Genomic DNA, 21,872 nt, shown 5'->3' with positions numbered 1-21,872 from the left:
ATTTCAAGTTGTCTGTTTCCTTTTATTGAAAATGTCCCACACCAGAATAAAATGCGAGTCCGCCCCACAGCGTGCAGAACACTGCGATTGCGTGTTGAGGGCTTTATCACGTTCTACATTTTTACTATTTTACTAATGAACACCATTGTAAGTAATGGAAAAGCTAGTAATGCATTTCATTTTCCACAGCAAAACACTACAATAGTGGCTGATGAAATAAAGGTTTCCTTTATCTTGTGTGGGACGGTGTCTGTCCACAGGAAGCCAGGTGGTGCAGTGGGATCGCTCACTAGCCCTGCCTGCCTCTCCCCTTGGAGATCCAGCTCCCAGTACAAGTGAACTGAGTGTGAAACCAGACCCCCAATACAATGACACAGCATGACTGTATCTCTTAATCAGAGAACACCAAACAGAATTGATAAATAATCACCAGAGGTGTGGTTGAAGTCTTGTGTTGTGTGTGTGTTTTTTTCCCCACAGCGTGTATTTGTTTGAATCTGTCAAAGACACAATAGAAGTGACACGTTTATCGGATGTTCTCAACACAGTAATCACCTACATGCTGTATAAAACATTAGTCAAAGTACTGGAGGGCATTTGACAGCAGTTTCAAGCAGCTCTCTAGCTGGCTCAGTTGGTAGATCATTGGACTGATTCCCAGGGTCGCTGGTTCAAATCCCACATGCGTTTTAATCCTTCATTTTCAAAAAATGGAGGATGAGGAAGGAGGGCAGCCTGCCCAGAAGAGGATGAAGAGGGGGCTGTGAAGGGAGTGGAAGATGGGGTTGTTGATACCTGAGAGGAGGAGGAGGTGGAGGAGGGAGAAAACAGAAATGTGGCCTTGTTTTTCTAATACCCCTTAATACAAAGGAAAAAAAATGACTAGCTCTTCTTGTATAGGACAGGACTTTTTTCAGGTCAACACCTCCTCCACGGAAACACAACCACCACCATGACTTACTGTCAACACCATGACTTACCTCAGGAACTCAACGCCAGGACCCGGATTCAAACCGCCGTCTTCAGGGAGAGAAGACCATGGGATTAGCCGACTGCGCCACCAGCTCCCACGGGAAAGGGTTAGTTCACATTGTGTAGAAGGTCAATTAAACAACTCTGTGAAAATAATGGAAGAGACCTCCATGCCGTTCTGGTGTCTGGGTCTGCTGCGTGGAGGTGTTCGCTGTGTGGTGGAGTGAGGGGATGCACATGGAGGCTGTATTATAAAGATTTGCAATAAGTGGCACGTTAGTGAGATACTGTGTGTGTTCCTTTACTTCTCTTTGTACGAATGTTTTTGGTTTAGTTCTCTTGTATAAAAAAAGGAAGAGAAAATATTAAATCGCTGCCTGTCTGAAAATCCGCGTTTATTCTTTAATTTTATACATCTGTTTGTACTCCACAGTCTCCGTGAAGAACGAACATTAAAAATATTAATTCTACCTGAAATCGCAGCTCCCGGCTGATTTCTTTTGAAAAACATTACCTGATAATTTTTTTCACCCCAGATGGATCTTGTGCAGTTTGGCACTGAAAGAACACCTTTCCAAAGCCTTCTGCGCCCCCTACTGTATCAGAGACCTGACCTCGTTAGCAGTCCAGTTTGTTTGCAGTCCCTTAAACACAGGGAACTCCCCCCCTTCTTAAAATCTGCTCGCCAAATCATTCCGTGAGCCAAAAAGGTCACGTTGCAACCTGCAGCAATAGGAGGTTATGCACAACCTTAAAAAAAAAAAAGTGACAGGTGTCCTTTTCACTAGTATATAAAAACAGATAAACAAACAACATTATTTTTTATTTAGTTTTTTTATTCTGGGTGTACTCCACCTTTAACAAATGCCTTTGTTTAAGATACACCAAAATGCATTTATAATTCTTTTAACAAAATACTGGAAAAATTCTCTGAATGCAATCTTCAATTTGTACATTTATTCATCTAGATTTATAAAACAGAAAATCCTTTGAGAACCCCCCCAGACCGGGGGGGGGGGGGGTCAGTCTCAGCTCCTGGGGGGTCGCAGGGCAGCTTCTGGCTTTCCTTCCACCCCGAGCTCTCAATTACTTAATTGCTCTAAATTATTTGATGATTTTGACACATTAAACACTTCTCTCTCTCTCTCTCTCCCCGGTCTCAAAATGTTTTACAGGTCGTGCACACTTTGAAATCAAGGGAATTAAAAAAATAAAAATAAAAAAAAAATATTAAAACACACGTCCAATTGAACAAATAATTCGATCTATTAAGTTAATTGAGAGCTGAAGTTGGAATGAAAAGCATTAGACCCCACGCACCCCCCCCAGGACTGGAGTCTGACCCCCCCCTGGCTCTAGATTAAAAACCAAGTCATTCACACAGCAGTAGTTTCTTGTGTTTCAATTAAAGAGGTACCAAGCATGAAAAAACTTCAAAAAAAAAAAACTTAAAATGTTCAGTGTAATGAAAGCTGCAGACTCAGGGATCAACTAAACCATTGCCCTGCACCCTTTATCACAAAACTGAGGTGCCAGCATCTACAGGGTCAATAAAACCCGGGCTAAAAATCTACTCCGGGATAGTTTAAGGCTTTAAAAAGCAGCGTGATAACTATACCAGCCCCTCAGGGTTTTGCAGATGGTCTAACTTTCCTTTATTTTCAATCTGACCCAAGCGAAGCCACTTCCTGTCTGAATTCTAAAAGTCCACTTCCTGTGTGTGCTACAGGTAATAGAACCCCACCTGCACCTTTCATTAGTAGGACCCAAGTTTCTTGTGTTCAGCAAAGCCAAACGTGGATTTAAACGTGCTGAACTGAAGAACAGCATTTTGATTATTTAGAAGCCTGTTTGTTTATAGCGGACGACACTGAATATTTTAAATGACTGAAGTGATTAGTGTTTTAAATGCTACTGTAATTAAAATCGAGATTAAAAAGTGTGAATGAGTTGCATCACATTGCAGTTTTCAGTGTAAGGTTTGCAAATGCCAGCCCTTACACTGAACATCCATATCGAAGGAGTCTGAAAGAGAAAAATCAGGTCTGTAAAAAGCAGAGGCTCCACCCAAGTCAACAGTGCAAATGACAGAAGTCTGGAGAAAAGGAAAAATAAAAACTTTTTTTAGGTTTTTGTAGCTCGCAAAAGAGTTACCCGAATCTTTAATGCTAACATTTACAATTTTTAAACCACCAGGTACTACACTAGGTTCAAGAATTCTCTGTTTGCTAACCATGCTTTCAGACAGCGTTGCACTTCCTTGATCATTGCCCCGCCCCCCCCATCAACCCTATCAACCAATTAGCTGCATCCCTATTAACTGAGGTGCTGTCAGTCAGTGGCTTACCCAGAAGAGGTTGAGTGAGACAGGAAGTGCAAGTGTAAGAGCTTTGGTGATGGCAAGGCATGGAAACTGAGAACTTTCTTTAACCCAGTATAGTACCAGACACCGTATGTAACACTGAAAATACACATTTGCTGTAACAGGCGATTCTTTCAAACTGCATATTTGAGACCTATAGGTTTGATGGAATAGGATTTATGGAATTAATTTTCCTAAGAGTAGACTTCCTTCTACAAATAAAATCAATGTATTTTTTAGAATTGAAAGCTTGCTAAAGCAGCAGCCCGTACGTGCATCAGCAGGTCTGCCTTTTCAAACGGACCAGAGTAGTGTCGAGTCCTGTACTGCAAAACCAGATCATTATTCCTGATCGCCGACGCGTGGAGAACACATTCAAACACTGATCTAAAATCCCATCCCTGTTCACTGAACACACGCGCGCCGTCTCTGTGGTTTACTTCTGTCTGGTCGCAATGGAAAAAAAAAAAATAAAAACTCAAGAAGGTTCACGTGTTAAAACGAATCCGGTATTCAGATCCTCGTGCAAATCGCCAGTTTAACAAGAACCACCCGTCACGGGATTTACAATTCTTACTCTCATTGCTTGGCCACTTTTTCTCAAGACCTGTCTGTCTACCTGACAGGGTTTAGCACGGCCCTGGTGTGGGGGGGCGGGGGCGGGGGGGGGGGGGGGGGGAGGAGGGGGTGATCTCCTGGTCTCTGGGGTGCTCTGGAGAGCCTGAACGAACGGAGTAGTTTATATAACTTGCTGATCAAGTCCGCCCCGCAGTGATGCTCCTGTACCCAGATAGCGATGGCTGCTAATTGAGACGATAGCGGACCCAGCATTGTGTGCGGACGGATTGAGAAGCTTGACTTTAAGCACCTGGTGGAGTCTATAATTATATATATATATAATCTCATGGTGTAGTTTTTCTGAAAGGGAACAGCATTTGTCTATTTGTTTTTTACATTCCACGGGTTTCCCTGAGAATTTCGGCAGCTTCCTGATCAAGTCAAAACCTTCCTGCCACCTGGAAAGAGACCCTTCTATAAAAAGAGTCTCCCCCCCCCCCCCCCCACACAGTAAAAGCAGAGCAAAGTGTGATAAAAACACAAGGGAAAGACGATCCAGCAGAGGCAAGCATTGAAGAGAGCGAGAGAGAACGAGAGAGAGAGTTGAATGATAAAGCATGTGAAAGAAGCATGGCAAACCAAGGGTGGATAGTTACAGCCACAAGGAAAATAAGCAAGATTACTGAGCAGATTTAACCAGGTAAACTTTAATAAGCTTTGCAGTGACTGGTAACTGAAAGCACTGCATAGCGAGTGGAACAAACAGCAGAGATATTATAAAATCAGGTGCAAACATTTAAAAAAGACACAACTGGAGAGAGTCTCGCACACTGTGCTGGTTTTACAAAGCAAAGCCCACCGGACTGAAAGACCCAGACAGCTCGGGGCCCTGCTCCTGCACAGACATCTGCGCTGGATTCAGCTCCAACAGTAGAAAACCTCATTTGTCTGATTTGCTGCACAGGAAGACACACGGGACGGGTTTAATCGTGGTCTCCTCTGCTTGTGGAAACGAGGAAAAAAAAAAGAGATTCCTAAACTTAAAAAAACGAAGGATGACCAATCAGCACACGGCGCCTCCCAGGATGAAGATCCCGCTTTCGTGAACTGCGCGCGACCCTCGGAGGCAGCGAACGCAATAGAACTCCACGCGGGCTTCGGACTGTCGCAGTGCATCCAGAACCTGTTTGCAAGTCCTTTTGGTTTCATTAGTGTAAAAAAAAAAAATAAGGAAAAAAGGTCAAAGTTCCTTGTCTCCCTGTATATAGAAAGTGTTGTTAAAAATAAATTAAAATGGAAGGGTTGGAGTTGCGCGAGGCAGCAGCGTTCTGGGCGCAGGGTTTCTCAGAGGAACACGAAGTCGTCAGTGCTGGCACTCTTGGGTTTGCCCAGCTTGCCCGCCGCTGGGGGGAGGGCAGCGTGTGCGGGAGGCAGGGTGCTCAGCTCGTCCAGCCCGTAGTCCTGCCCGTGCCCCTCCACGAACGTGAAGATGGGGTACTTCTCTTTGGAAGACGAGGACGTCAAAGCCTTGAAAGATGAACAAAACATTCCCGATTACAAGCCCTGTTTCTCTCAATCCGGGCTGGGGAGAGACGGCTGGCATTTCGCACTTCAACTACTCTCATTGTGATAAAGGAGTCATTTAGCAGACGCTTTTATCCAAAGCGACGTACAGAGACTAGGGGGTGAACTCTGCATCATCAACAACTGCTGCTGCTGCTGCTGCAGAGTCACTTCCAATAGGACCTCGTTTGTTTTACGTCTCATCCGAAGGACGGAGCACAAGGAGGTTCAGTGACTTGCTCAGGGTCACACACACACAGGGAGTCAGTGGCTGAGCTGGGATTTGAACCTCCTGGTATCGAGCCCCTTTCTCTAACCACCGCACCACCAAGCCTCCTTTTACAGCCTTTGTCCAGAGACTCAATATAAATAAACAGACACCCAGGTGTGAAAGACATTTGTAACGCAGCCTAGAAGACCCACAGTTGTATTAATACGTACAGGCACCAGCTAGCCTGTGGCTAGGAAATTCAAAGCACTTTTAGATACTCACTCTTTAGCCCTGGCTCTCACTTCTACAAACACATTCTCGCTGGGCTGCTCTACGTTACGTGAGCCAAGGTAAGGAAGTGGATCTGAAGAGCAGCTCCTGAACTCAAGACTCGTCAAGAGAAATCCTTCTTATCAAGTTACTCATTGATATGAATGTGGCAACGCTGTGCGAAAACATTCAACTCACTTCACAGCACAGGGACTCTTAGTCCTTCTTACTCACCTCCATCACTGCACAGCACAGGGACTCTTAGTCCTTCTTACTCACCCCCATCACTGCACAGCACAGGGACTCAAAGTCCTTCTTGTTTTTGGCGTAGAAGCCGATCGTGCAGCTGGGATCCATGCGACTGAAAGGCAGCTTCCGAGGAGCGTTACAGTGAAATGACTGGGGAGAGGGGATGGGAGGAGGAGAGGGGAGGGGAGGGGAGAGGGGAGGGTACGGGAGGAGAGGAGAGGGGAGGGGAGACATGGAGAGGAGAGGATACGGGAGGAGAGACATGGAGAGGAGAGGAGAGGATACGGGAGGAGAGTAGAGGAGAGGAGGGCAGGTTAATAAACACAAACAGAGTTAAAGCCTGGAGTAAATTTGACTCAAGATACGCAGCAAAGCAGAAACACAGGGCTGATCTGGATGGAGCGTCGACGACTCTGTTAAAAATGTTTACTGTAGCCGGTTGTATTACTGATCTGCACCCTTATAAAAGTTTACCCTGGTATGCTTTACCACACCTCTCTGTGCTTTACAATGCTTCCCTATGCTTTACCACACCTCTCTGTGCTTTACAATGCTTCCCTATGCTTTACCACACCTCTCTGTGCTTTACAATGCTTCCCTATGCTTTACCACACCTCTCTGTGTTTTACAATGCTCCCCTATGCTTTACCAGACCTCTGTGTTTTACAATGCTTCCCTATGCTTTACCATCCCTCTCTGTGCTTTACAATGCTGCCCTATGCTTTACCATCCCTCTCTGTGCTTTACAATGCTGCCCTATGCTTTACCAGACCTCTCTGTGCTTTACAATGCTTCCCTATGCTTTACCAGACCTCTCTGTGCTTTACAATGCTTCCCTATGCTTTCTTACACTTTGCTATGCTTTTACTGTGCTAATCTTTTATAAAGGACTGATTTAGCGCTTTGTGATGGTGCTCCACTATGAAAGGCACGATATAAAATAAAGATTGATTGATTGATTGATTGATTTAAAGTACAGGGAATTTCCTTCTTGTGTTCTCAAGAGGCATCTAACAAAGTGTGCGACACGCAGACAGACAGATGTACAGACAGAACGACACTGCCATATATTCACACAATCTTACTCTCCCAATGTTAACAGTTTCATCACAATGGGATAAGTGGTTTTTTATATATATATATCTCCTCAGAATCTATTACTCTCAGTAGCTTCTGCTAAATAACTCTAACACTAAATTTCAGCACAATTGGTTTATTCCCCCCAGATATATATATAAAAAGGGTGACACTCTGCAGGTAAAGATCCACAGCTCTTACCTCTAGGGGGAAGTTGTCCTTTGTGACGTCCACCACAGACTGGCAATAGTGTGGGTCCAAATACAGCAAGTGATCATCTGCAAACGAACACACAAGACCGTCACTAAAAAATAAACCACTTAACAGAGGCACAACGCTGCCCAAAACAAGCTCACCTGTCCTGCTCTCTCAGTGGTTATGGGCCTGTCCCTTATAAAAGTTTCCCACAGTAAAAGCACAGCAAAGTGTAATAAGGTGAAGTGAAAGCATGGAATAGCATAGGGAAGCATTGTAAAGCACAGAGAGGTCTGGTAAAGCATAGGGAAGCATTGTAAAGCACAGAGAGGTGTGGTAAAGCATAGGGAAGCATTGTAAAGCACAGAGAGGTGTGGTAAAGCATAGGGAAGCATTGTAAAGCACAGAGAGGTCTGGTAAAGCATAGGGAAGCATTGTAAAGCACAGAGAGGTCTGGTAAAGCATAGGGAAGCATTGTAAAGCACAGAGAGGTGTGGTAAAGCATAGGGAAGCATTGTAAAGCACAGAGAGGTGTGGTAAAGCATAGGGAAGCATTGTAAAGCACAGAGAGGTGTGGTAAAGCATAGGGAAGCATTGTAAAGCACAGAGAGGTGTGGTAAAGCATAGGGAAGCATTGTAAAGCACAGAGAGGTGTGGTAAAGCATAGGGAAGCATTGTAAAGCACAGAGAGGTGTGGTAAAGCATAGGGAAGCATTGTAAAGCACAGAGAGGTGTGGTAAAGCATAGGGAAGCATTGTAAAGCACAGAGAGGTGTGGTAAAGCATAGGGAAGCATTGTAAAGCACAGAGAGGTGTGGTAAAGCATAGGGAAGCATTGTAAAGCACAGAGAGGTGTGGTAAAGCATAGGGAAGCATTGTAAAGCACAGAGAGGTCTGGTAAAGCATAGGGAAGCATTGTAAAGCACAGAGAGGTGTGGTAAAGCATAGGAAAGCATTGTAAAGCACAGAGAGGTGTGGTAAAGCATAGGGAAGCATTGTAAAGCACATAGAGGTGTGGTAAAGCATAGGGAAGCATTGTAAAGCACAGAGAGGTGTGGTAAAGCATAGGGAAGCATTGTAAAGCACAGAGAGGTGTGGTAAAGCATAGGGAAGCATTGTAAAGCACAGAGAGGTGTGGTAAAGCATAGGGAAGCATTGTAAAGCACAGAGAGGTGTGGTAAAGCATAGGGAAGCATTGTAAAGCACAGAGAGGTGTGGTAAAGCATAGGGAAGCATTGTAAAGCACAGAGAGGTCTGGTAAAGCATAGGGAAGCATTGTAAAGCACAGAGAGGTCTGGTAAAGCATATTAAATAAACAAACCACGGTACGCTATGGTAAATGCAGAGTATAACCATGGGGGGGAAAAAGTGACTGCGGTAAACTTTTTAGAAAGGGTAGGAAATGTAAGAAGATACCAAAACACAGCACGAAAAAACATGAAGTAAGAGACTTCAAAATGAAAAAAGAAATGTGCCTACAACACTACGAAGGGGTTCGTCGAAATTCTCACACCCCTCGGGTTTTCATGCAGGCAGGTTTATAAAAAGGATGTAACAGGACAAACAGAACCAGGTGTCACGTTTGCAAATGGAAACCAGAGTTTGCTGTGAAGCGCGTTTCTTTCGAAGCCGCACGCCCCAGACCTTCACGTACCGAACAGAAGCGTTTTGGGATCTTCTGTTAAATCAAGAGGCTTTTCAAAACCGGGCTGGGAGTTACCCGGACGGGGCAACAACGGGTTAACAAGCCCTGGTTTAGGGTCAGATCTCTGGACGGGGATCGGTGCTTACCCTGGTATCCCACGAAGTACAGGGAGTGCTTGGGTTTCCCGCCAATGATCCCAAGACAGCAGTCTAAGCGGAGAATGTCCTGTTGAGACAGAACCAACAAACCTTGTTGTTAAAATAAAAATCAGCAGAAAACTGAATATACAAATTTGTTTATTAACTTACTATACAACCCCTTAGCTCAAAATGAACATTTGTTAACGGTAAATAAGTACCAAAAAAAAAAAAAAGAAAGTGGCCCTTAAAATGAATCGTGCTGGAAGTAGATGTTCCAGTTACCTTCACACACTCTGTATAGATGGGATTGAGCGTCTCTCCTCCCAACCGCACTGGGACCAGTATGATAACGGATTTCCAGTCCGTACTGAGACCCGAGAGCCCGTCTCTTCCAGCAGGCTGACACTGCTTCAACACGTCCCCCTTATACACTGCAAGAGAAAATAGACAAGGAGCAAGGAGCGACGTCATTGCTTAATTTCTGTTAATAACCAACAGCCTCATTATTAGTCTCTAATGAGAATGATCACGCTGTCATTTTTGATTGCTGGGTTCACTAAATGGAAAATTCTGCTTAAATCCTTGTCGTGCACGCTCCCTCACACAGAGAAACGTGGAAATAAATCATTTCGGGAAGCACGCGGAAAATGTTTTTGAACTCACCCGTGCAATCCTGAGCGACGTAGACAGTGAGCTTGGAGAGTTCAGAGGCCTTCGCAACGGCTTTCCTAAAGAGAGAGAGAGAGAAAAAACACAAGCGGTGATTAAATTCATTGGTTGATTCCGTTATACAAGTACCATTGATGTCTGTTTTGTATTATTTACATCAGCATACATCTATTTAAAAAAAAAAAAAGACTGATCATTTCTGCTCCATTTAGTCGTGCAGAAATGATCAGGTGTTTGATACTGAAATAAAACTTGAATCATTTAAGATACAAGCGAAATAAAACAAATGGCAGCAGGGCAGCAGTGTGGAGTAGTGGTTAGGGCTCTGGACTCCTGACTGGAGGGTTGTGGGTTCAATCCCCAGTGGGGGACACTGCTGCTGTACCCTTGAGCAAGGTACTTTACCTAGATTGCTCCAGTAAAAACCCAGCTGTATAAATGGGTAATTGTATGTAAAATAATGTGAATCTGTATAATGTGAAATAATGTAAAAATGTGATATCTTGTAACAATTGTAAGTCGCCCTGGATAAGGGCGTCTGCTAAGAAATAAATAACAATAATAATAATAATAAAATAAAAACGATGCTAGCTTTATTTTTGCAACGAGGTGCACGAAGCAGGGTTTCATATTCACTGTCTAGGTTGGATCTGGTCGTCTAAAATTGCCAGTTTCCTCCTTGTGATGCTCGAGTCGCTCTCTATAAGAGGCTGTGTGGTCCAGAGGTTAAAGAAAAGGGCTTGTAACCAGGAGGTCCCCGGTTCAAATCCCACCTCAGCCACTGACTCATTGTGTGACCCTGAGCAAGTCACTTAACCTCCTTGTGCTCCGTCTCTCAGGTGAGACGTAGTTGTAAGTGACTCTGCAGTTGATGCATAGTTCACACACCCTAGTCTCTGTAAGTCGCCTTGGATAAAGGCGTCTGCTAAATAAACTAATAATAATAAAATGTGTTTGAAGAAGAAACCGTTTTGAACAAGCCCTCGATTCCTCACGTGTACCTGAAGGGGTTAAAGAGTTTCGTAACGCGAGGTGAATCCGGTTTCCGTAGCTTCTCAACGCAAATCAATTAACCGCGCTTATCATTACACTATTACACTGATGAAAGACGTGAAACTGAGGTCCTGCTGGAAGTGACTCTGCAGCAGCAGCAGTTGATGATGATTAATAGTTCACCCCCGAGACTCGAAGTCGCTTTGGATAAAAGCGTCTGCTAAAAAGACTTGATACATAATTTTTGTTACATATAAAAGTCCTGCTCTCCCTGTAAACGCTCACCGGATGATGTGGGCCACTATAGAAGGCCCGTACCAGTCTCCTGCTTTCTTCCCAGAACTCTTTCCACACTCCACCAGCCTGTGCACCCCGAAAGGGGCGAGGGGGTGATCCCCAAACCAGGACACCAGCTTTCTGTGCAGCTGCTCTGCGTGGGGGTCCCGGGTGGGCTCCTCCCTCTCCCTCCCCCTCTCCCTCCTCCTTGGTTCAGGCTGCACTGTGAACACCTGCTGCAGAGCCGGCAGTGGGCCGGCCCGGGAGGGGGAGCGTGTTCTCAGTGGTTCCATTTCCACGTCCGTCAGCTGCAAGGCATCCGGCCAGGTCCACTCTGAAAACACACAGAAAAGGGTTTTTTTTTTTCCATATATACAGAAGGATAAAGAATCTCGTGTCGATACTGGGCAGCTTGAAACGCTGGATTCTTTCAAGTCTAAATTGAAAACACACTTTTTGTTTATATTTTGTGTACTTGGCTGTAGCGGGAGTGGACTGCACATACGAGCTCTCTTGCACAGCGCTCTGGGGTGTCGTGGCGTGAAGGGCGCTCTGTACAAATAGACGTGTGTTGTATTGTACCTGCAACCACGATGAAGCTTTTGTGTCTCCGATTTCAGGCAGAACTAACGTACGTTTCACACATTTACAGCTGGGGCCAAAAGGTTTGCATCACCTAAAATTTTAGGACTGAGACAGAATAAAAACAATATTATATCCATATCTATCTCTCTATCTATTTATCTATCTCTTTATAGACAAAGAGATCTCTCTCTCTATCTAGATAGAGATATCTATCTCTCTCTCTAGATAGAGATATCTATCTATCTCTCTCTCTCTAGATAGAGATATCTATCTCTCTCTCTAGATAGAGATATCTATCTCTCTAGATAGAGATGTCTATCTCTCTCTCTCTAGATAGATATAGCTATCTATCTATCTATCTATCATCACTATTAAAAATATATATATACAAAATGATATTGCAAAAGTCTACCGGAAGCCATAACAGTAGTATTTCATATTAGATTTCCGAACGTCACGTTTGAAATCTGCTGTTAGATTTTCTTTATATGTGAAAACTCCAAAGCGTTGTGTGTGATTCGATATGCTAAGGTGACATTATTCAGCAGGTTTCGTTCCACTTCATGAAGCACAGGGAGTTCACTCTGCTGGGTGATGATGCAAAGCTCTTGTCCAGCGCTGTATGCAGTATGGACAGACCTGGCGGCAGGAGGTGGACCAGCAGCCCCTGAGCCAGCAGCATCTGCCCGCTCCTCAGCATGCAGCCCCAGCCGCAGTCCGTGGTCAACACCGAGCCCTCCAGCTGCTGGAACTCCCGGCGGTACGTCAGCCAGACCCGAGACACAAAGTCCATCCGGAACTGCTCCAGACCCTCTGCGAGAGACACACACACAGAGAGACAGACACACACAGAGACAGACACACACAGAGAGAGAGACACAGAGAGAGAGAGAGAGAGAGAGAGAGAGAGACACAGACAGACAGACAGACGGACAGAGAGACAGACACACACAGAGACAGACACACACACAGAGACAGACAGACAGACAGAGACACACACACACACACACACACAGAGACACACACACACACACACACACACAGATAGACAGACACAGAGACACACAGAAAGAGAGAGAGAGAGACACACACACACATACAGAGACAGACACACACACACACACAAAGAGACAGACACACACAGAGATAGACACACACAGAAATTACAAAATATTGTTGTTCAATAAAATACTCATTGTGACCCAACACAGACAAAACAAAAAACAAACCTGCCAACGGTGCAGCTAGATATTAGTTTACGATACTTGACTCAAAACACAGACGAAACACAACCAGACTTCTAGTCAAAACGTTTGCCAAATGAGGATGCATTTCACCTCCGAGCGACAGTCTAAATAGTTCACTGTGAAAGTTCTTTCACCTTCAATGGAAGTACTCCAATAAAAGCTCACAAAGTTCAGCTTCAAACACACTGTTAGGTAAGATATACAAGACAGGCACTTTAGACAAGCTCCCTGAATCCTCTCCTGACGACAGACCACCTCCCAGAACACGAGGTAACCGATCCCAGTCTGATTTCTGTTTCTAACTCGGCGCCACACTGCTGTGTCTAAGGATAAATCTTGAAGCTCTACGTGTGTCACTTCCTTACACATGGGATGAAAACAAAATAACACAGAATGGCAACAGAGAGCATTACTGTGGCAGCTTACTGGACCGAGCGCTGTAGCTGCAGGTTAAGCTCTGTATTATTTTAGTGGCATTTTCACAGTCCTCCTACCTTCGTGATGAAGCGTGTAACTTCGTCCCAGCAAGATCAGGGGGGAGGTTTTACTGAAATGCGTCTTTGTTTTCACTGTCCAGCCTGAGAGAAAAAAAACAGAAAGATTTGAAAAAGAAAAAAAGAAAAAGTTATTTTTCAATACGACATTTCAGAATGCTGTTGGATCTTTTCGTTGACATTTCAAAATCCTAAAAGGTATAGACAATGTCGACCCAGGGGACCAGGGGTCTCAAATGGAGATTAGATAAAGGGGCATTCAGAACAGAAAATAGGAGGCACTTTTTTTACACAGAGAATTGTGAGGGTCTGGAACCAACTGCCCAGTAATGTTGTTGAAGCTGACACCCTGGGATCCTTCAAGAAGCTGCTTGATGAGATTCTGGGATCAATAAGCTACTAACAACCAAACGAGCAAGACGAGCTGAATGGCCTCCTCTCGTTTGTAAACTTTCATATGTTCTAATGTTCTTATCTACCAGAGTATCGGGACCTTAAAATACGCAAAAGCAAACGTCACTGGGCTTCACAATGCTTTCCTGCGCCTTGATATACTTTCCATATGCTTTATTACACTTTCCTTTGCTGTTATGATGGGAAACAGCTGAAATAAAACTAATGCAAGGCCAGTCCAGTTACCATGCAGAGCAGCCATGACTCCACAGGTAGATGCCCACTGAAAGCAAACAGGACTTAAGAGCCTCAGAAAAGCTGTTTGGTTTATGCCAGCATTAACATCCTCTTTAGCACTTACTGTCTCATGAGATCTGACTCTTGCTCTGGACACACAACTGTCACAGCTGGGTATTAATCAAACAGCTTATTCCAGCGCACACAGGCAGCGTGTACGTTCTGTACTGCAAGACTGACTGGAATGTGGCAGTTATCTGAACTAAAAGGGGTTTGGTGGTCCAGTGGTTAAAGAAAAGGGGTCTTGATACCAGGAGGTTCAAATCCCAGCTCAGCCACTGACTCATTGTGTGTGTGTGTGTGTGACCCTGAGCAAGTCACTGAACCCCCTTGTGCTCCGTCCTTCGGGTGAGACGTCAAACGAACGAGCTCCTATTGGAAGTGACTCTGCAGCAGCAGTTGTTGATGATGATGCAGAGTTCACCCCCTAGTCTCTGTGAGTCGCTTTAGATAAGAGTCTGATAAATGACTAATTCATCATCATCATCATAATAATAATAATAATAATAATAATGGGATTGAGCCACTTGGCTTCTCGGATGACCTTAAAGACTCCAGTGACTGACCGTATTTTACATTGTTCCAGGCGGACATGAGCTTGGCTTTGAGTCGGTCCACCTCATCCGGTTCGCTGGACTGACCGCTCTCCTCGCCATTCAGGAAATGATTCCCGACAGCGCGCGGGGCGTGCGAGCGAGCCTTCCGTCCCACGGGGGGCAGCGTCTCCTCGGGATTCGCCCCCAGGTACTGCGCGGAGCTGGGGGAGATGGAGTTCATCCCGCTGAGGTCACGGGGCCAGCGTCCCCGCAGGGCTTCTTATCCTTGCTGTGGTCCCGGGAATTCTCATATCCACACACACCTAGCAGGGAGAAGAGCAGGGCATGGATTTGGGGTTCAGTGACAAACACACACACTCCATTGCAGGTCAGATTTACAATCCTATAGGAGGCTGTGTGGTCCAGTGGTTAAAACTATCATGATTGCTTGCTTTACAGTTATAGATGTATATATAGCATCACCTAGAATTTTAATTGAGACAATTAAAAAACAACATGAACATAATTTAGACCTTTTATTTAACATAATTTAATTAAAACTACAAAATGATAATCCAAGTGTCTATCGGAAGCCATAATAGTAGTACAGTATTTCATGTCAGATTTTGATGTCAGTGTTTTGTTAAGTATACAGGGAAACCTACAAAGCGGTGTGTAATTCAATATGTTAACGTCACATTATTTAGCAGGTTTCATTCGACTTTATGAAGCAGAATCAGTTCATTCTAGAGAGAGAGAGATTACTGGTCTGCTGTTCTGAGTGAAGTTCTCTTTCCTAGTACAGGACAAAAAGTATTCAGCAGTTTTTGTACACTCGCCTGTTTGAAAAAGTCAAACATGATGGAAATAAGAGACAGTTCCATTTCCAAAATCGCTTCTCAATTCCAATTGATAAAAAATTGCAACTGGCCGTGTTTAGTTAAAAACGAGCGTCTCCGAGCGACACCAAACGACTTGAACTGAAGTCACCGTGTTTGTTTCAAACGAAAGCAGTTGGAACAGCCGCCGCAATCGTGTTTCTAAAATATAAAATTCCCATTCCAATTCCTTCAATTGAAAAAAAAAACAGGAACTGACCCCAAATCTGGACAGAGTAAGCCGAGACTGAACCAGGTTTCAAACCACTGAGCCTGAAAAAGTGGCTGCATGTTCTCTCAGCTATATTTAAAAGACCGGTAAACAGTTAAACATGATGTATTATATATTAGTGTTAGGCGACCGTCACTTACCAAGCAATCGTAAAAGGCGGTAAACCTACTAATTCGTTACTTTGTTTATTAAAACGGGAAATAAATTAAATAAATAAACAAATAAATAAAGCAAAACACACGCATACTATTTACAACATAGCTCGGTGTTTACTTCGGCCTGGATCAACAGATCCACTCCAGACTTGTATATATTCAAAGAGCGTCTTGAGAAATTACTTTTAAAAAATAAAATCGCTCCAACTAACATCACACGAGTATAAAATTACTTGATATGGAAAAGCACCACAACGCTGCAACGCACACCTATGAACAAACTTTCCTCCCTAAAATTTGAAATACGGGACCATTTTGAAAACAAGAACTGGATTCATAATGTGTGGGGACGCCTGATTTTGCTACCAGGATTTAAATCTTACATTATATAAAAACGTATACAACATAAACACGGAAACAGTCATTCGGAGGGGATTAAAAATAAAACATAAAAATCGCTTACCTTAAAACGTACGGCTGGATTTGTCCATATTTTTTAATTCCCAGTCAGGACTCGTGGTAAAGTCAAACACACACACACACTGTCTTTTAAAAAATAAATTAGTAATTAGTAATTATTAAATTAATTTGAAATATACCAAGACGCGGCCTTACTGTTATAGTCAGCCCGGTTGTACCATTAAATAAATTATGCCTTCGGTTTAAACTAAGCATCACAGAATTATGAATTATGAATTATGAATTATGAATTACAAGTAAGGTTTTCTCAATTGTTTATCTTTTTTATACTATACAACAAACACTTCCTGTTTTTTTTTTTAACCCGGAAATTGCAGCGAAATCTTATTTATCAGCGTTTAAACGCAACAAAAACGGTTCCGTGACCCAATCTGCAATCCGCCAGCATCTCTACTTAACACAGAAACGATAAATAAATAAAACGCCTTTTTAAAATTAGTATATAATATTTACCTTAAATGGGAGGGACCAAAAAAAGAAAAAAGACGGGTTGAAATGCTGTAATTGGATGGCGTGGTGATGTTTCTGTCATCTAATTGGCTAACGGTGATGTCAATTCACAAACGACGCCCATTACCGGGCTCGATGATTGGTTAGTGAGAGAAACACGTCGAGATCATATGATTTTTATTCTCCTGTTATTGGTCACACCCACAAACTGAATTTCAGGAATGCTCACGTCAGTGGCTGATGAAGCTGTCAATCTTTGTGTTGCATTGTGGGGATTGTAGTTTTTCATTGCGCGTTACGTGCCCTGTTATGATACGTACACTCTTAATGTTAGAGAGTTACCGAGGTGTTGGAATTTGGTTACACGCTGTATTTCAGTGTTGGTAGATTTTTGTAAATCTTTTTTTTAGTGGGGCTTGCCAAGCAAGAGTCCCCACTTTAAATCTTCGACATACTTCTCCTTATTATTATTATTATTATTATTATTATTATTATTATTATTATTATTATTATTATTATTATTATTCTTTGGCACGCTACTCCTCTTACACCGTTTAAGCTAGAAACGCCGTTCAAACTTTAAAACGTGCAGACCGGTCTGGAATAGTGTGCTTGTGTACAACTTTTTGATATCTTTTATACTTTTTAAACTATTAAGCTTTTTGTCCTTTTTTTGTCCATCTTCATTCACTTTAATGGGGCTTTTTTCAACATTCTGAAGCTCCCCATTGTTTAAAAACTCCCAGACTTCCAACTTTCTATTTACTGTAAACGATGTGACTTTTGACACAAATCAGCTGCTTTGACCACTTTCCCAACAAGTAAGACAAAAAGTTAGAGGGTATGACATCTTCCTCTTCCTCTACTTCTCAGCTATTCAAAACAGGAACGGCGTCTACCAATCAAGAGGTCCAGCTGTTTTAGTAACCGCATCAACTTCTTTCAGTAGGCTGCTTCCCACTGTTAACTGTCATAGGACTTTGAGAAATTTCAAATTCTAGCACATTCTAAGCATGAGACAATTAGTAAACAATGTGACTTTTGACACAAATCAGCTGCTTTGACCACTTTCCCAATAAAGCAAGCCCCACAACTTTACTTGTAAAGTTACCATCTAGTTTTATTGATCATTTTTCACTTCATAACAGCCGATGTGACTTGTAAGACACTTATAGCAACAAAGTCAAACCAGGCCTTCTTCATCACAGACACTCTCACCCTCTTCCTCAGCACAGGCAGAGACGCTTACCCTCTTCTTCATCACAGACACTCTCACCCTCTTCCTCAGCACAGGCAGAGACGCTTACCCTCTTCTTCATCACAGACACTCTCACCCTCTTCCTCAGCACAGGCAGAGACGCTTACCCTCTTCCTCAGTGTAGCAGTGTAAGGGCAGCAGTGTGGAGTAGTGGTTAGGGCTCTGGACTCTTGACCGGAGGGTCGTGGGTTCAATCCCAGATGGGGGACGCTGCTGCTGTACCCTTGAGCAAGGTACTTTACCTAGATTGCTCCAGTAAAAACCCAACTGTATAAATGGGGAATTATATGTAAAAATAATGTGATATCTTGTAACAATTGTAAGTCGCCCTGGATAAGGGCGTCTGCTAAGAAATTATTAATAAGTGTACTTTTTTTTACTTAGTTTTTGATATTTCTTTCTCTTTTGTCCAGTATTTATTTATTTATTTATCCAATAATAAATGCCTTTACCTGCAAATTCCTACTTTTAAAATGACACATACACACAAACACACACTGTGACACACAAACACAGACATACACACATTGTGACACACACACACACAAACACACAGAAACACCCACAGCGTGCACACACAGAGAGACACAGACACACACACACAGCGCAAACACACACACACACTCACACCCACACTTACACACAGCGCACACACAGAGACACAAACACATTTCAAGTTATTCGTATTATCTTTTAATTTTTATTACACGTACTGCACTTGTGTTCAGCTTGGCTCACAATAAAAGTGCATTAGAAAACATACAACAGGATCCCAAAATAACGAAGCCCGTGGAATCACAACTGAACAGAACAGAACCTCAGTATACAGCACAGTTCAACGAGCGACCGCCTTCATTCAAGGACCGCCAGTTTCTTACACTGACTGTAGCTAACAAAATCAATCCACCAATCTTACTTCTTGAGCACTTCTGTTCGTTATAAAGGCCTTACATGTCCAGTGTTTGGTTAAAGAAATCTCCGTTTGCAAGCCTTGTTTTCTGATAGGGTTGCCCCCTTTCAGTGGCTTCTTTCCTGTGTTTAATCAGTCAGCTGATTCCCCTGTTGACTGACGCGCTTTCAGTGAGTCACATGACTGAGAAAACACTGCGGAGGTGAGATGGAACAGGAAGTGCAAGTGTAACAGATATGCAGAAAATACGTCATAGAAACTGAGAACTTTCTGCAGCACCAAGTGCTTTTAAAATGAAATGACATGTTTTCTTTTTTATATAACGCGTGCGTTTCTTTCAAAACCACGCATTTGATAACCTAAGTAGCTCATGAAAGTGCAAAAGATACACAGGGTTTATTTTGTTAGCTACGAACATAATTAAATACAATTATAAAATAAATAAATAAATAAATAAATAAATAGATAACAGCAAATAAAGTGCTTTTTTGAAAGAACATAAAAAAATCTAAAAAAAAAATTTAATTTCTTTACCTTTCACAATTAATATTGTTTTTCTACAACAGCGACTTTTTTTTTTTTTTGGCAAAAAAGACAATATTATAAAATATGAATCTCACAATGATAAAAACCCTTCCACGATATTCAGAGTGAGCTAATTTCACATCACACAGTGTACTAAAGTACTAGCCTGCAATAACTTTTTTTTGTTAGTTTGAAAATAATAATAATAATAATAATTCAGCACAGTAAACGTATCCTTGTTTACATAAATCAACAGTCATTATCCCATTACATTGGCGTTTATATACAAATGAAGGTGAATTAAACAGGGCTAAATAAAACCTGATATTATTATTATTATTAATAATAATAGTAGTAGTAGTATTAGTATTATTATTATTATTCAGTAGAAGTATTGACTCTCAAAGTAAAGTGTTTTTTTGTGACCAATTATTATTTTGACTTATTTTCCCCCCAATTCCCAATGTCCAATTCTGTTTTTTCTCCTCACCGCAGCGAGCCCCGCACAGCACGGACGTTCTGAGGGCGTGTGAGCGTCCTCCGATCTCACAAACCTAAAGCCAGAATCGCTTTTACACAGAGCAATCCAGAGAGGAAGTGGGCGGGGCTACCCGTCCTGGAGAACAGAGCTCAGCCCCGCCTCTTATCCGCTCTGAATGCGCTCTGTGTTTGGCCAGTAGGGTTCGCTGTTGCGCGATGAGGAGAAGGAATCCCTTAAGATTTTGGGTTACTCTGGCACAATAAAAAAACAGTCTTGCATACTATATTTTGACAAACACACATACAATCCACATACAAGTTAAGTTTACATAAACATCACACGTTGTAATTCATATTCAGCACACCCTTTCAATTCCTCATGGTCTGTGAGCAACAGCGATGCCTTTCAATGGTTTCCGAAGCCTTCCCTCTGTGTCAGATTGTGCTCGGAGCGAGATAGATCTGCAGCAGTTGTTTTCAAGGCAGCAGTGTAGGTAGGATGACATCAGAAAACGAAGCAAGGACGCACGGTCCGAGTCCCACGGTGCCTGTAGTTCCGACAGCGTACTAGACGCCAGCTCTGCTGTGCCAGCAGACACACTGTGCGTGGCGTTCGCTATGATTAGAACTGGCGTTTCTGATAAGCTCACAACGGATGCATGCTTCTGACCTGAGCAAGGAGCTTCATTTCCGAGGGGTCCCGTCTGTCTGGAGTTGGACAGAAAGCCAGCAGTAGTGCCCCATATTCCGGTACAGTTGTCAAAAGTCTTCTTGTACTGGCCAAAAGTTTTGCATCACTCTGTAGAATGAACTAACTTCACTGTTGTCATGGCTTCCAGGTAGACTTTTTGAGAAATTATTTTGTACTTTTATTTGATTACATGATATTAAATAAAAATATCTAAATGATGTTAATATATATATATATATATATATATATATATATATATATATATATATATATATATATATATATATATATATATAAACAGAATTTAGAGGCATCATTTATATATATATATATTAAATGATGGCTCAATCCTAAAATTCTAGGTGATGCAAAACATTTGTCCACAGCTGTAATCCTATTGGTGCAGCCAGGTCAGCTGTGTGCTGATCTGTAACATGGCTTGAAGATCTACAAAGTCATCTACACTGCTGCTGGAGCTGATAGCTAAAGCAGCCTTCGAGGAGGGGACCTTAACAAACTGGGACAGGCAACGAGACCTTCTTCGTGTTTGCATAAAAAACTTAGATTAAAAAAAAAAAGTTATAATGTCCTGCCTCTTTCAAGACTTTATTCAAAGAAAAATCGAAAAGGTCCACACCGTTTCACATTGGAAACCAGTGTCACTTCAGATTAGGCTGTTCACAGTATTTAGCATTGTTGGTGTGTAAAGCACTTATTTTTCTCATACGGATCATGCATTCGGATGGAGACAGTTATCATTTATATGCATATCGTGAAGCGCTGGCTTGTGTGTGTATATATATACATATACACACACATATGATTGAAAATAGCCACAGAAGCACCTTTACAACCATGTTTTGTTTTTTTAATCTCTTTTAAATGATACTTTCTCTCTCTCCCATCTCTTATACGCCACACACTTTGCATCGTTTTCTAACTTCAAAAGGCATTTGATTTGTAAGTCCTTCCCTTGCTAAAGTGAGAAATGCTAATGATATTTAGGGGAGCTTTCGGTTTTGTCAGGCTGCGCCGCACCCACTAGGCCCGTCGCTAAGGTAACCGGCCTGCTCCCGGACGCA

General features: G+C 42.6%; 2 protein-coding genes across 4 annotated transcripts in view; both read right to left on the bottom strand.

The window, feature by feature from the left end:
* Positions 1-4,579: 4,579 nt before the first annotated feature.
* Positions 4,580-16,904, bottom strand: LOC131706605 (cysteine protease atg4da-like). Of its 2 annotated transcripts, none has more exons than XM_059008002.1 (11): positions 16,460-16,902; positions 14,762-15,054; positions 13,506-13,589; positions 12,404-12,577; positions 11,189-11,513; positions 9,905-9,969; positions 9,524-9,672; positions 9,248-9,326; positions 7,464-7,540; positions 6,216-6,335; positions 4,580-5,419 (listed from the first exon to the last, which is right to left on the bottom strand). In XM_059008002.1, exons 2-11 carry the CDS (start codon positions 14,970-14,972, stop codon positions 5,237-5,239), a joined length of 1,467 nt encoding a protein of 488 aa, XP_058863985.1. In that variant the 5' UTR covers positions 14,973-15,054; positions 16,460-16,902; the 3' UTR covers positions 4,580-5,236. The 2 variants fall into 2 exon arrangements, with proteins under 2 accessions (XP_058863985.1, XP_058863986.1); XM_059008003.1 differs by having other exon boundaries at positions 5,312-5,419; positions 6,171-6,335; positions 16,460-16,904.
* A 4,231-nt stretch (positions 16,905-21,135) lies between these two features.
* Positions 21,136-21,872, bottom strand: part of LOC117962684 (microtubule-associated serine/threonine-protein kinase 1-like) — a 36,387-nt gene continuing 35,650 nt past the window's right edge. For both annotated transcript variants that reach the window (XM_059008068.1, XM_059008067.1), the window contains one exon: positions 21,136-21,872. This exon is cut by the window's right edge and continues 1,912 nt beyond it. In XM_059008068.1, coding sequence (XP_058864051.1) covers positions 21,782-21,872 — 91 coding nt within the window. In that variant the 3' untranslated portion in view covers positions 21,136-21,781.

This window comes from Acipenser ruthenus, chromosome 36 (genome assembly GCF_902713425.1).
Source record: "Acipenser ruthenus chromosome 36, fAciRut3.2 maternal haplotype, whole genome shotgun sequence".
Taxonomy (NCBI): domain Eukaryota; kingdom Metazoa; phylum Chordata; class Actinopteri; order Acipenseriformes; family Acipenseridae; genus Acipenser; species Acipenser ruthenus.
Note: the sequence above shows the minus strand (reverse complement) of the source record. Positions and strands in the feature narration are given on the sequence as shown.